Genomic DNA, 16,045 nt, shown 5'->3' on the forward strand with positions numbered 1-16,045 from the left:
AACTTAGGGCCTAGTTCCCACGCGTCCGAACAATCTAACAGAATATAAAATTTCAGTTCCGAACATCCTCCCGCCCGATGCAGGGAGTGCATCTTCAAATTGATCAATAATGTTCACATCAAGCTCAATATTTATCAACGTTCCTTTGTCAGTTCAATCAAGTTCAGCAGCTAGATCAGCATCCCAGGCTTCAAAAAGGAGTAGCCGCTGCACTGGACGACGGGTAACACTTCCAGATGTCAATCGCAAGGTAACTGATCGGATAAGACCATCACGACCAGGATGGGTGGCTTCCACGCGCGCACGTTTCCACTGACCTCGAGCTAAGTTATCTTCGCTAACAAGGACCAAGTCACCTTTTAGCGACCAACTGTAAACCATTTCTTGAGGGGTATCAAAGATCTCAGGTACTCAGCATTCCAACGCTTCCAAAATCCATTGACAAGTTTTTGATGATACTGAAAACGTTTAGTGATGGCTTTATAGGTGTGTTCCGAAACACGGGTGTCCTTAGCTGGAGACGCTTGAAGATTTCTCCCAATGAGAATCTGAGCAGGAGTAATCACGCTGTAGTCCCCAGGGTCTGCACTAAGGTAAGTAAGAGGACGACTGTTCAGCTGTGCCTCAATTTCAGCTAAAATGGTGGTCAGCTGTTCAGCATCCAACATTGCTTTGGCAAAGATTTTCTTCAGAGGTGTCTTTACACTCTTCACAAGACGTTCATAAAACCCACCCCACCATGGGGATCTCTCCACGATATGTTTCCACTGAATCTTTCTTTCAGACAATGCGACTTGAGTTTTGTCAGCTTCAAGTACTCTCCAGCATTGCTGCAAATGTTTATTAGCACTCTTGAATGTTTTGACATTTTCTGACCAAATAATACTGCACATTCCTCTTCTTGCCACCATTCGTCTTAAGGCAAGGAGAAACTGCTCCGCAGTCATGTTGCTCACTAACTCTAAGTGTATTGCACGGGTAACTGCACAGGTAAATAGACAGATGTAAGCCTTTTCGCCACTGTCTTTTAAAAACAATGGACCAGCAAAGTCCAAACCAACATTAGTAAATGGCGGTGCAGGTTTGATCCTGTCTTCAGGAAGTGGTGCCATCTTCTGCATAAACGGCTTTGTACGGTAATGGCGACAAACTAGGCAGTTCTTTACTGTCTGGCGGACTGTTGATCTTCCTTTGATCAACCAAAATTTCTGTCGTAGGACTGATAAAGTACACTCAACGCCAGCATGGAGTTCACGGCAGTGAACATCTTCAATCAGGAGCTTCAAAACAGGATGGTTGGAAGGCAAGATAATGGGATGCTTCTCCTCTTCCGGTAATGAAGACTTATGAATTCTTCCTCCAACGCGAAGTAAGCCACTACTAGTAGGGCACAGAAATGGATTTAAATTTGCTAGCTTACTGTCCTTCAAGGGACCACCCTGTTTCGCCAACGAAGCTACTTCGTCAAAACTTGTTTTCTGTACATGGGTTATCAGCCATTCTACTGCCTCTCGTATCTCTAGTCCAGTTAAAGGAGTTGAAAGTCTCTCTTCTTCTTTCAACTTCGAGTTGCGAATGAATCTTCTGATCCATGCAACAGTTCTTAACAATCGACTGTACTTGCTGAACCTGGCGTAGTCAAAAAAAGGGTTCTCTAGTTAGGACAACACAGCTGCCAATAGCTTTACTCTTCCTCTCCACTTGTACTGCTTCATTTGGAGACTTGGATCTTAAATCCTCTGGCCAATCCTTTTCTAACTCTTGCAACCAAGAGGGCCCCTTCCACCACAACTGAATCTCTCTAAGCTGGCTGACAGATAAGCCTCGGCTAGGTATATCTGCTGGATTATGCGACCCTGGGCAATATCTCCAAACACTAGGATCCAACAGCGACTGAATCTCCATGACACGATTAGCAACAAATGGTTTCCACTGTGAGGCTGATCCTCTGATCCAGTGTAAGGTGGAAGAATTGTCCGTCCAAAAGACAATGCGGCTCACGAGGAGCCGCATGCAGTAAAATTTCTGTCCCGTAATTTAATCAGTTAAATCATCAAAGTTGACAGGTCTTTCTGATAATCAAAGCGACCGTTCGGTTTACCATTTACACCTTCAGTGCGAAGACTGTCACGGGAACATTTTAATGTTCCCGTGACAGTCTTTGCTTACCATAACAGTGGTAGGTCGCGCCCGTCTGGTCGGTTTCGAAGAACGTGATCGTGACTGTTGTTTTCATTCAGTGACTGTGCGCGTTCATATGCCAACGTTTAAAACAGACTGCAACATTAAATTTTTGTTATAGAAGCAAAGAAGCTGCTGAGTAGAAACTAAACCGTCCCAGACTTATTCCGTTTCATTCGTGTACTTTCATTTTGATGGGGTCTGTATGATGAATTTACTTCTGCGTTCTAATCAGGCACGTAAACAACATAGAGATAAAACATTTTATTTTGCTTTTGTGGAGTAAATTCATCTTAAAAAAGTTGAACTTGTGGACCACTTTCTCCGCGTACTTGTAAAAATAGGCATTTAATATGTCGCGCTACAGTGCGAAAATCTTCTTGTCGTGGATTAGATTTCAGTATACGTATTGTTAATCTTCATTTCGCGCCAGAATAAATTAGTTTGCGCGCGCAAAGGGCTTCTAAAAAAAATCGCAAGGTTTGTCCCACTTCGAGTCCACCTGCTGGAGATACGCCGGCATGGTAGCTGAAATACATTGCCGAGGCGAAGATCTGGCATTTCTTCCTCCTCGTCTTTTTTTCCCCGCGACGTTTGTTTATATTTGTAGTGAGAATGCCGTGCATATCGGTGGATTTTACTTCAGTCAAGCGGCTTCAGTTCCTGCGGCTTGCTACTCATCATAAAGAAGAGTGCCGGAATCGCGCTTTGTTCGCCCTTAACAGATTTGTTGTCGAATGCAACGTAAAAGAACGGACTACTGTAAGGTAAGAATTGAAGTTTAAATTTGTTTCTCGGCGAAAAATAGTGCATACAACTCGTGAAACCCGTGAGTATTACCTCTGTTTAATATACCGGATGTCATGCGATGACCCCTCGCTTTTACGATGGATAAGACGGATACAAACAATAATTTCTTTCGCAACGTTTAGTATAATTTACTTAATATGGAGATCATCTGAGGACGATTTTTCGTTATATATGCTTCATTTCTTGACTTATTCCGGCTGCGTGCGAAAAATTAGATGACAATGTTTGTGTGCTATAATTATACTGATAATTTCTTGCACCTTGAAACTCATGAAAGCCAAACTTGTTTAACCCTAGCAAAAACCTATTTTAATGGAGGAACTCAACAGACTCAACCTGATAGTTGCACTAAAATCTAATAATTGTTACTGCATTTGCATGCTCGCTGTAACCTCGTGGGTAGAACATACCCGATGGTTACATTAATAATAATCACTGCATTTGCTCTCTGTAACCTCGTGGGTAGAACATACCTGAAGGTTACGTTAATAATAATCATTGCATTTTCTCTTGGTAACCTCGTGGGTAGAACATACCTGATGGTTACAATCATAATCACTGCATTTGCTCTCTGTAACTTCGTGGGTAGAACATACCTGAAGGTTATGTTAATAATAATCATTGGACTTTCTCTTTGTAACCTCGTGGGTAGAACATACCTTAAGGTTACGTTAATAATAATCATTGCATTTGCTCTCCGTAACCTCGTGGGTAGAATATACCTGATGGTTACATTTAATAATAATCACTGCATTTGCTCTCTGTAACCTCGTGGGTAGAACATACCTGAAGGTTACTTTAATAATAATCATTGCATTTTCTCTTTGTCACCTCGTGGGTAGAACATACCTGGTGGTTACATTAATAATAATCACTACATTTGCTGTCCGTAAACTCGTGGGTAGAGTATACCCGATGGTTACATTAATAATAATCATTGCATTTTCTCTTTGTAACCTCGTGGGAAAAAAAATTAATGCCTCCCTCCTGGAAATTTTGCCCTGTCCTTTGAGCATAGTGATCTTTGGGTAGCGATTTCACGAGAACAGGTAAAACGCTTTTTTCTAACAACAGCATTTATATTATTTGGCTTTTTGAGGGAGGTTAAACATTAATGGAATCGAATATAAAAAAAGCTGATAAAGCGGAAAAAGTTATCTTTACAAAATGCGCTTTGACAATCTCAAGAGTGAAATAAGCTGAAGTTTTGTAGTTAGCCCGAAGAAAACCTGTTCCTGCATGAAAAGCAGTTCTGATTCCCTTCTCTCTCTAGAAGAGATGCATATCCCTGTGAACCAATTTTTTAACCAGGAGCGATTCCCACTCACTTCTGATACTTTATTGACACGAGTTCCTATTTCAATATATGTCTAATTCAAGCTTAGCCGCGTGATAGCTCTTCATTAGCGAAAAGGTCCAAGTGATATTTTGATTGACGTGTTGTTTTGGATCCTGAGGTTTTTTAACACCTTTTCTCTAGCTTAACTGGCGAAGATATTCTAGGAATTTGCCCTTCAATTCCAAATTCTTTGATGTGCCGCCAGATGCCGTGCAAAAATATCACCGCTTGCGGCTCCTCGTGAATAGGACAGTCAATTGCATCTTTAACATAGATACACAGTCGAGCAGTTATCACTGCAGCCATCAGCTCCAAGCGAGGGAGACTAATTTTTCGCACAGGAGCAACTCTTGCCTTAGATATCACAAGGCTTGTAGACGCCTTCCCTTCTTTAGGAACAACTCTGATATAGATGGCGGTGGCATACGCAACTTCTGATGCATCACCAAATGCGTGTAACTCCACCTTTGCATGCTGGCTTAAAGGCCAATCAATGTAACTTCTTGGAATGTGAAGCTGTTCAATCTCTGAAAGCTCTTGAACACACTGAACCCACTTCCTAGAGGTTTCTTCAGGTAACTCATCATCCCAACCAACACCCTGGGTCCAGAGACTCTGAAGCAAAAGTTTTGACCTTACTGTAAAAGGAGAGATGAGACCGATCGGATCGAAGATCTTTGCTGCTAAAGAAGCTAGTTCTCTCTTAGTGTACAATGTCTCTGATTTCAATTTCAGAGAGTCCAATTCAATCATAAAGACAAGGCTGTCTGTTCTCGTATTCCACTTTAGACCTAAAGCTTTCGTAACTAGATGCATTCCCGGTAGTTCACTCTCCAACCTGATCAAACTGTCTGATGCTCTATCTTTCTCAGGAATGGCTTGCATAACCTCAGGCGAATTGCTGGACCATTTTGTCAAATTGAAAGCTGCTTGCTCCATAAGCTGTTTTGAACTTTGGTGTAACCTCACGGCATCACGTACAGTATCTTTCCCTGAGGCAAAGTCGTCAACATAAGTGTTCCTCAGAATTTCATCTGAAGCTTCAGGGAATGTTTCTTTCCATCTCCTTGCGTGCTCTTGAGTGGTACAGATGGCAAGGAATGGACTAGAAATAACTCCAAACGTAACTCTTGTCATTCGATAAATCTTAGGTGTGGCATCAGGGTCCAAATCTCTCCACAGGAAACGATGTGAATCCCTATCTTCTTTCAAGCCAATCTGCAAGAACATCTTTTCAACATTACCCATGACCCCCACCTGATTCTTTCTGAAGCGCAGAAGAATTCCGACCAAATCAGGGTGCAATGCAGGGCCCGCTTCTAAGCAGCTATTTAGAGACACACCATTTACATCTCTCGCAGATGCATCAAATACAACCCTCGTCTTAGTTGTTTGCTTATCTTCTCGGATAACAGCATGATGTGGAAGGTAAAACACAGGACGCCCATCTGCTGGTGCATACTGCTCATAGGGTACCTCTTCTGCTACTCCGTCCTCCACATACTTATTAATGGCCTCTTGGTAGGACTTGGCTTTGGATGAATCTTGGAGCAGGCTCCTCTCCAGATTATACAGCCTACTTCTCGCTTGCTTGTAATTATCTTTCAGTATAACTTGCTCATCTTTCCATGGCAATGAGACTTCATACCGACCATTCTTGTATGCTAATGTCTCTTTAAACTTCTTTAAGACTGAACTTTCACTTTGGCTGGAGGAAACTGACATTTCAACAGGTGTAATACCAATGGACTCCAAGTTTCAGAACTTCTGAAGTGTATCATTTAGTTCTTGGTTAGCACAAACTTGAACACTCATAGACACAGTGCAATCTTGGCCATGACCACCCAACCTAAGGATGTACGAAGTGCCACTGGTTCATTAGGACCACCTCTCACAACATCTCTGGATACAAAGGAATAATAGAAATCCAAGCCAATGAGAACATCAATCTCTTGTTCGTTCCGGGGGAATTTCTCTGGAAACTTTATATCTTGAAGGTGAGGCCACTTGGTAGGATAAACATCCACGGCGTCAGCTGAACGGCATATAACTGGAGTAGTTAGTGCCTCAACACCTTGCTGCTTTCCAGGATCCCTGACCGGTGCTAGCGTAAAGGAAATTCTCTTTCGCAAAGTGTCCCTAGCAGATTTTCTTCCAAAACCCGAGACTGCGATTCTCACGGTCTCCCCATCAAGACCAAGCTCTTCAACCACACTCTGTTGGACAAAGGACGTTTGGGAGTCGAGATCAAAGAAACATCTGACAACCTTTTTGCAACCATTGGATCCACAAAGGACAGCAGGAACAGTCTGCAGGATCACCTTCCCGCCTGAATTAACTGCAATGGAACTTGCTACTATGGAAGACGAGGGAGGAGTTGCAGATGAGGATGGTGGCTCAGAGGACTTTGAATTGGCTTCTTCTGGCTGAGACTTGACTGGTTCCAAGTGCAGGAGACTGTGATGTTTACCACGGCAGTATTTACAGAGTGGTTTTTGACAAACTTCAGCTCTGTGACCCGATTCAAGGCACCGAAAACACAGTCCTTTGGATACCGCTTTTCTAAATCTTTCTTTGACTGGCAATGACAGGAAACTGATGCACGGCCACACCCAATGGTTTTTACCACAAATGATGCACGCACGCCATTGAGTTGTCGTACACAAGGCAGAGGTAGAGTACTTTCGTGAAGGGTTAGACTTGGAATGGGCTCCATGATTCCAACTGTTTTCCTGTGTAGGGGACTGCGATTGAAGAGAGGGAGGTTGGGAGGACTCCTTAGCTCTTATTAACTGTTCTAAGAAGGCAAACAATGTTTTCACTTTCACATAGTCCTCTTTATGGTCACCAATTTCTTATTCCCACTTCTCCACAACCTTTTTCGGTAACTTGTCAACAATTAAAGGCACGAGAACAGGCGCTAAGGTCTCGGAACGGAACTTCTTTCCCATTGATTCAACAGAACGAACATGACCAACTACTTGATCATAAAATTTACGCATGGACAATGCATCTTCAGAATTCAACTGTGGCAAATGAATTAGGGACCTTATGTGTGCATCAAGAATCAACCGCGGATGGCCAAATCGTTCCTTCAGAGACTTTAATACTGGCTGATAATTCTCTTGTATGACTGCAAACCCTTTAACCGCTTCGGCAGCTGAACCTTTCAATGATCTCATTAGGTATTCTAATTTCTGAACATCACCTTTAGATGGATTATCCACCACTGAGACTTTAATTGACTGATAATAAGACTGCCAGCTTAAAATATCCCCATCAAATGTTGGCAAATCAATCTTTGGAAGCTTCACTTGTACCTTGGGGCCTAACGACAACGGCGCTTGGGCTGCAGTTGAATTACTTCCCGCGCTTTCCTTACCGACATGTTTACTTTCTAAGTAATGCATCATTTTTGCCATGTATTCAATGACACGCAATTCGTAGTCGTTATGACTTTCACATTCTTCATCAATCTCTTTCTCTTCCAATAGAGTACACATTGAGGCCTGAACTTCTTGAAGATCGTTCCATTTATTTGCAATGTTATCTTTCAAAACCTGAATTCTAGCATGATTATCGGGGATTGACAGAGCTTCGTCGATAGACTTCAAGGTGTCCGTCACGGACTTTCTAAGAAAACGTCTTTTCTTCTTAATAGCCTCCAGGTCATTCACCATTTTCATACACCATCTCCACTAACCTTGAATGACAGTTTCGTCCATTAAAACACTCCAAAATTTCTGCAAAGTTCACAAGAGATAATGGCGCCAATCGCCGCACTGCCAACACCAACTTGACAAAATTCTTCACCACAAACGGAGGTCCAATTCTAAATTCTCCGCTGGTATCTTCAAATACTCGCCGACACTGTAGATTCGGCTACTGAAGGACCATGAATAAAACGATTTCTTGCATAAATCAATTGTATTTACGAAACATAAACATGATGAACAAACTACAAGAATTTACAACGCAAGCGAAAAAACACATGTCGAAAAAACTATAGGGGGGTCCGAGCCCCTGAAGACTAACTTAGGGCCTAGTTCCCACGCGTCCGAACAATCTAACAGAATATTAAATTTCAGGTCCGAACAGTGGAGATGACCATTACAGTGATAAATGTAGAAGCGAGTTTGTAATCAGTATTCAACAGAGAAATTGGGCGCCAATTCGAAGCCAGGCGCTTATTATCCTTCTTGTATATCAAACCTTCAAAAGAGCCATTTCTACACAACCAGGAACGATTCCCAAGCCATCTGATCACGTTACACCCCCTCTACGCGAGATCCCACTCGCCCACTGACTCGGGTCCTTACTGCAGGCACAAAAAGATCTCAACCGGCTGCATACCCCACTCTAGTTCATCAGTTCTTATTGTGACTCAGGGTGAATATCAAGTGTTAACCTCTCTAAATAAATTCTCGACTCCAATCCGCTCTACATGAGTCTTGATAATAGTAATAATAATAATAATAATGATGACTGTTTATTAAGACTCGTTGCAGCAATATACAGAATGGCTGAATTACAGAGCTATTTACAAAACATATAATACTAAAATATAATACAATAAATCCAATAAATACTAGAAAATATAATTGTGCAAGCCACTAGGTATACTTATGCGTGACAAACTCTTGCGTGCGCTTGGCCCTACAGGTAGGACGCGTAGAGCGGCTAATGCCAGATCTAAGATTATAATTATGCACAACCTCCTCCTGTTTGGGGAGCATAAAATGCAAGGGGTGATTCTCATTCCGGAGTCTATCAATATAAACCTGGCATAGATGGGCGCGTCTGTCACTTAGAGTTGTTAAATTAAGGGCATTTAATGCCTCGTTGTAATTCATTAAAGGAAAAATGATGCGCATAGCCCTTTTATGCCTCCTTGCCCGCTTGTCTTTTATACCCTTATTATAAAGAAAACCTTTGGCTAAATTCTGGGGTCATCAGTCGAGCTATGTTTGCAAGAGCGCTAAAAGAAATAAGGAACAACAATGTGTCTGGGTATAATTTTGGCCACGCAAGATGGCCGATTTATTGATTAAATATAACATCTTCAAACAAATTTAATTAGCTATGATTATTTGATTTTTTTACGCTCTGGCAAACTTGAAGGCGGAGAAAAAAGGCACCCAGAGTAAATAAACTACTATTAAAAAAGAGGCGGGGGAAGGGAGGAGGAGGGTCAAATTCGCAAAGCTTGTTACGTCAGGAGACCAAGAGGAAGACTTCGGGGAACACAGCTTGTCTTATACCCTAACCTTAAATGAAGTCGAGGCTAAGTACTTTTCCGAACGAGCTCGTGACTAGTAGTTTTACAGCAAGTAATATTCCGGCAAGTAATTTACCAGCTAGTGATTTCCCGGCTAGTAATTTTCCGATTGATCTCGTGATAATCGTGTGATCAATACTTGACTATTTTGTGTCAAATTGGACCCTGCTCACAGCTCTTCCCTGCCGATTACCTATGTTAAAGGTGAATGCGTGACTAGGCATAAGTGCCCCTCTTAGCAAACTAACATAAATTATTGCGTGACTAGGTGACATAAACATTTTTATTTGCAGGCAAATAAATTCCTTTCTGAATGCTCTCAATCTTATAAGATAGAAAATCTGGTATATTTTGCCAGACAGGGCCAGCATATTCTAGAACAGGACGAACAATGGTTGTATAAACCTTAGCCAGTGAAGCTGGAGGTGCAACACATTGCTTAAGGACCCTTAAAGAGTAAAGCCTCCTGTTTCCCTTTTGCACTAGAACTTCTACATGATGGTTCCATTTCAGGTCATTACTTACATAAACGCCTAGTAACTTGATGGCTCAGTTAACCCTTGCGCGATTCACAAAATTCTTATATTATCCATACATTGAGTCCGTTGAACTATTACGATGAAGTACGGGCTATACATCTTGGTTCCCCTTTTGCTTGGATCTTTCTTCAAAATTAAGCTCATAAAGCTCGTCTTTTAATAACTCAAAGTAACATAGTCTAGTGCTGCAAAAGAACAAAAAAAGAAAATGGGCCTCACCACTGCATCCAAGTCCGTAGAACCGCCAGTATCGTGAGTTTTTTTTAATCCAGTGTTTTTCTATTTATTAAGTAATTTTTTTCATCATCGATGATTTAACATTTCCTTAGTTTTTTTCCTCAGAACAGTAAAATCCGTAGGGTTAAAATTGATTTTATTCGTAGCGTCCAAGACAGACAGCTAGCTATAGACAACTGTTTCCAATTACAGTCGTAGCTTGGTCTGAATAATTTCACGTTGATATGAACACATTCATTCCTCACGCATGCATGCATTGTATACAGCTGGACTCACATCTTAGGAGGCTGTTTCTTTTGTTTCCATGCGATTAACGTAAACTTGTGGATAAAAACACTGCGCGAAATATTTCCTCAAAATCATTTTAAGAAATTTCAGTAGGGGTTGGAAACGACGAGGTTTGATGTTCAACTAACGACTTATCGTCGAGTCCACAGTACAAACTGAAAATAACAGAAGAACTTACAAATATTAAATATAAAATTTACGTAAAACATGTGTTAAAACCCTTTACCCGTCAGTTAATATACGAAAGTTCAATTTGGAAACTTAGACATAATTTATAAAGGATGTTTTTATTAAAGACAAAGCTGCGATTCGGTATTTCCTGCAATCAAAAGCAAAACGTCAAGAGTTTGCAAATTCCCCTCTAGCCATGACTCAGCGCTTCTTGCGGCTTTGATAAAACAGACAGACACGCTCAAAACTTTGATGACTCGCTGATTGACTCAGGATCGAAAAATAAGTGTAATGCAGACTTGCAACTGCCCTTTGCAGCTTCCAGATATTAATCAAATAATGTTTTGACAAATGTGATCTGGGAATACACTGACTCTGAAAATATAGTGAAATGTAGCCATTAAAATGTTAATTTGCATTTTAACGGGATGTAGAAATATTTTCATTTATCTTCTTTAACAGAAAGAAAAAACAGAAACGTTTTCCAAATGATGAATTACACAAAATTAGTCAAATGTATATAACTACAAATTGCAGACGTTTACGCGCGCATTTTCACAGATGTCATCGCTTAATGCAACGAAAGTTGATAGCGAACGATATTTTTACTAAAGGGAAAATACATTGTCAAGCACCTTTAAATTTTAAAACTACTACGCTTAAAGCAATCAATTACGGGAATATTTCTGTATAAATGGTACAAAAATATTGCAGAGTTTCGAGAAAACAAAAAGTACGCCTTCTGTTTTGTATTCAAAATCGGCTACTTCGCTTTGTTTTCTTCATGTTCGTTTAAACTTCCTGTTATTGTGAGGGCCTCTGTAGATTGCATTTAATTATTAACTGCAAAGGACCAGTGTCCATCAAAATATCGACTATATATATGTGTTTTTATAATCGTATATATAAATTAGTTGGCTGCACTGATGTACCATCAATAAACTATCATCTTGTCAATCGATTTAGTAGTGCTGACAAGAAACGCGATATATATATTTTTTTAAGAATAAATTTCTTTTTGTAGACCATCTACTTAATTAGGAAATATGCGTGAGTTATTACATACACAAATATCAGGATAAAACTGAGCTGTTTTCACTATACTACTACAGTTCTTTAAGGTTTAAAGTTCACTTTGTCAATAAAGCTAACATCTCTCTTGTTCGATATTAGGCAAAATTAATTCTAAAGCGATTTGCGGTACAAAGTTTTCTTCCATCATACGATATGCATCGATCCATATCAGTGAAATAATTATCTTTGCCTTCTTTGCTGTCGTTGAAGAACGCAACTGGATATGCTTTGAATTGATCAAAAATGTCGCGCGACACTGAATTTGTCAAATTGTCCATTAGACATTAAATCGCCGTACATGTAAGCACGTTTCACGACTTTAGACTTGGAAGTAAGTTCGTATCAGAACTAGCCGCGTAACCGAAGCATGTTACTTCCGCTTGGTGGGTTAAATGTGCATTAAACGTAGACTGAAACTCCTCCAATGCTTCTTTCTCTATATTTTCCGCTGTTTTAAGTAACATTTTACCTCGTCGCCTTGATGTGGGCGATGCCTTGCTGACGAGTTTTTCTGCTTCCCTTAGCTGCTCCGCTTTCTGTTAATTAAAAAAAATGTATTTTTTTAAGTCTTAAGGACTTCTCAATTGAGCTTAAAACTATAGCAACAGCTCTTATCTTGCTTTGCTTATCGCTCCGTTTAGAGGTTCATCAAGAGACTGTTATTGAGTGAACTAGTTCTTCGTCTACCGATCCCACTATCTCGATCAAAATTTGCAAATGTTACTGGAATATTCGTTTACAGTAAAAGCAACAATTTTTTAGTATCAAAAAAATGATCACTTTACAGATATTTCTCTGAAACTTAGTTACTGAGGGCTTACTTTTCATATACTGAAGCAAATAGGCGTGCTTTGCATTCAAGTTGAATTTCGGAAGTATATATTGCGAGCAAACATGGATTTCAGTGTGTAAACGATCGATTCCCCTCGCGTGTTTTTGACGTTGGTGTCGATGTTACCTGTTTTGCCGCTTTTTCTTTGGTTTCTCGCAGCATTTTGAAATAACTCTTTTCTTCCACGAATTTTGGAGTGTTAGACAACCTTCTCTTTGGTCTTTGTTTTTGTGCCATGCTCAGCGTGAAAGTATTTTCTTGCACGATTTTGAGCGAGTCAAACTACGTGTGCTTTACAAATCCGCAGTTTAGACAGATCTGTCGAGCAGCTGTTATGAATTGGTCTTCTTAGGTTACTGGTAACGCTTAGGTTTTTACTGATTGCTTCTGCTGTGTATTGCATGCAGTGAGCCAATACCTTTTGGCCTTAAGATTTCTGACATGTAAATAGAGTGGGTTGCATTGTCATTTGCTGCAAACAGATGTTTCGTTTGACTGAATACTTTTTTGTTTCAGTTCATTAAGATGTCTTTCTTTTACTGTTAAGAAGTGGGCTTTAAAGCAAAAATTTAGTCATGAATCAATCTTTGTTCGTCAAAGTTGCAAATCGCATCCCATTTACACAAAAGACTGCCTTTCGCAACTCGTTAATTTATGCCATTATAATTTTCTTTTGCCGCATTCGTACTTTCATTAAAATATAAACGTTGAGACTCATGGGGTCTTTAACTTTATCACACGCGAGAAAAAGAACTTCACCGACGTGATGTCAAGAGACTTGGAAGAAACAGTGTTAAACAGAGTAAGCGCTTTTCGGTTTAAATATGTAGTATACCACTTAAAAGGAAATTAGCACCTCCCAGAACACGGTAATTGGCCGCAGAGGTTTTAGGAGATCCTAAGATATTACTAAAAACAAGAGAAAAAGAGAAAGTTTGAATTCATCAGGGGAACGTGGTGGCGTTATGAGAAACTTATTCTTTATAACCTTTTTTTCTTAGCAAAACGTAGATCCTGTATAAATTAGACTGCATCGCTGATTATTACTGCACGTTTCTGTATAGTTTTAAAATTTGAATGAGTTTCCTGCCGTTTTCAAGACATTTGCGCATGGAAAGTTAATAAACACAAGTTGCAGGTGTAATGAAAGTGCCCCCGAAATTGATGTTAACTTTTCACTGTACAGTCCAGATTGAGAACCTTATAATTCCGTTTCTAAACTCGATGCTTTAGCCAGGTTGGCTAAATTTCGATCGAAAATAAAGCAAAAACTATGTAAGCCAAAACCATGCCAAACGCTTAACGCGAAGAGCTCTAATTCCAGTGTTGTAAAACAATAATGAAACACGACAATGTTTGCTAGAAAGGAGGATCATTGATTCTAAAACTAGACCGTGGTTTTAACTGTGGTAAAAGGTGATTCGACGTTAGGCTTTGGCCGATTCAATGGAAAGGAGAGATTTAGAATCAATTTAAGGCAAATGCCAAACGACAGTATGTATGGGATGACCATGTTTTTCGTAGTAGCAATCTCACACCAGTTTTTTGGCGGGAGTGTTCAGGTCTTGCATTAATTGTATCCTGGTCTCAGTGGTGTTTCTTAAACATTTACTCAGCGTGAGAAAGAAGGAGCCAAGCGAAGGGACAAAAACGAGAAGCGAAGCCGCGAGGACGAGAAAAACCTCTGGTTACCTTTTACTTGAATCTCAGGGGCTGTCCACATGTACACTTGGTGCTCGGGAACCAGTGCCAGGGTACAAGCACAAAATGGTGTTGTGCTCACACTTTGAGTACCCGACATGTGACTGTGTACATAGTTACTCCATTTCGTCCTGTCAGACGCCATTTTGAAACATGAATTTAGCAGCGAGAACAAAGCAGTGAACTGCCGGAAACTTACAAAAGTTGTGTGCACACAGGGACTTGGCGCCCACTTTTGTGCCCGATCGCGAGTGCAAGGTCGAGACCTTGTACTCGGGCACCTTCACCGTGCCGGAATTCTAGCGTGAGTACTTGAAAAAATTGAAGGGTGTGTTCACAATAGTGCCCAACGAATACCGTACTCGGGCACCATGCCCAGGCACTAAGTGTGAAAGCTGCCTCAGAGGTCAAGGGCTCATAGCCCATACAAACCTGATTTTTTCAGGCTTTCTTTTCACGAATGCAGAAGCTGAGTCGACAACTGCGATTAACTTCCTTAATTTAAGACATTTTCATATTGCCACAAATTTTGCTGATCGAGATCAGCAAAGCTGCGCCATAGGTGAGACTAGGAGTAATCGGAGCTTAGGAGAGTGCGTTCGGTATGTTTGTTAGGCGTACAGGCGGGTAACAGTTGAAGGGAAAGACTGGATGTTTCTTGCGATAGATAAATATGATTATGGCATATTTGAACGTAAGGGTTGCGTACAACGAAACCTCTATTTAAACTGTGCACCATTATAGGAAGATTTTGAAAAGATATCGTATGGTTCGGTGTCAAGTGCTTGTAATCGGAGGAAACAGTGTCCAGAGTGCGTGGGGCGTGTAAATAGAACATTTTAACTTTTGTTTTACTGGCTGCGATTACAGCGCGCAGTTGTTCAAAGGCCGATTAGCGCTTAACCCGGGATTCTTGTTCTTTCTTCAAAAACATTTCTTAATAGAATTATAAATAATTTTCTCTGTTATTATTAAGAGCATCTAATCATGAACTTGTTGACAAAATGAATTAAACTGAATTTACTTTTTTAAAAGCTTTCACATGTGAATTCAAATTTCGCACTAACCCTGTCAAAGCCTTTAGTGAAATGTGTGTGCGGCTCACGTCAATAACTTTTCCAGTAATTTGGTCAAGCGTGTTGATTTCAGTGACTCGAGAGTCGCGCTTCTGTGGGCTGGTTTATAAGTTTTTCCTCATAAATAACATAAATTCAAAGTGTTCGTTTGTCTGGTGACGAAATTATCACAAGTCATGATCAAATGGCGCTGCCGAGCTTAACATATCGGTAGATTTACTTTGTGGCACAACGGCTGCCGAGGTACACAACTCGGTAGATTTACTTTGTGACGCAACGGCCGCCGAGCTACACAACTCGCTGAACTCGGTAAATTTACTCTGTGGCATGACAACGGCTGCCGAGCTACACAACTCAGTAGATTTATTTTGTGGCACAAAGGCAGCCGAACTAAACCCGGTTTGATGCATGCACCAGGAATCGCACACATTTTCCAAAGAGAGTGACGAACAATGCTGAAAAATATGAAGGCTTAATCCATAGTAAAATTTAACAGCAAACTTTTGAAAGATGAACGCT

At 40.6% G+C, this 16,045-nt stretch overlaps 2 protein-coding genes across 2 annotated transcripts; both read right to left on the reverse strand.

Annotated features, from left to right (window-relative positions):
- Nucleotides 1–359: 359 nt before the first annotated feature.
- Nucleotides 360–6,055, reverse strand: LOC140942069 (uncharacterized). Its single transcript, XM_073391049.1, has 3 exons — nt 4,556–6,055; nt 1,760–2,025; nt 360–1,629 (listed from the first exon to the last, which is right to left on the reverse strand). The coding sequence occupies exons 1-3, from the start codon at nt 6,053–6,055 to the stop codon at nt 360–362; spliced, it is 3,036 nt and encodes a 1,011-aa protein (XP_073247150.1).
- Nucleotides 6,056–7,185: 1,130 nt separating this feature from the next.
- On the reverse strand, nt 7,186–8,010 carry LOC140942071 (uncharacterized). Its single transcript, XM_073391051.1, has one exon. The coding sequence runs from the start codon at nt 8,008–8,010 to the stop codon at nt 7,186–7,188; it is 825 nt and encodes a 274-aa protein (XP_073247152.1).
- Between the last annotated feature and the right edge of the window lie 8,035 nt (nt 8,011–16,045).

Source organism: Porites lutea, chromosome 6 (genome assembly GCF_958299795.1).
Source record: "Porites lutea chromosome 6, jaPorLute2.1, whole genome shotgun sequence".
Classification (NCBI taxonomy): domain Eukaryota; kingdom Metazoa; phylum Cnidaria; class Anthozoa; order Scleractinia; family Poritidae; genus Porites; species Porites lutea.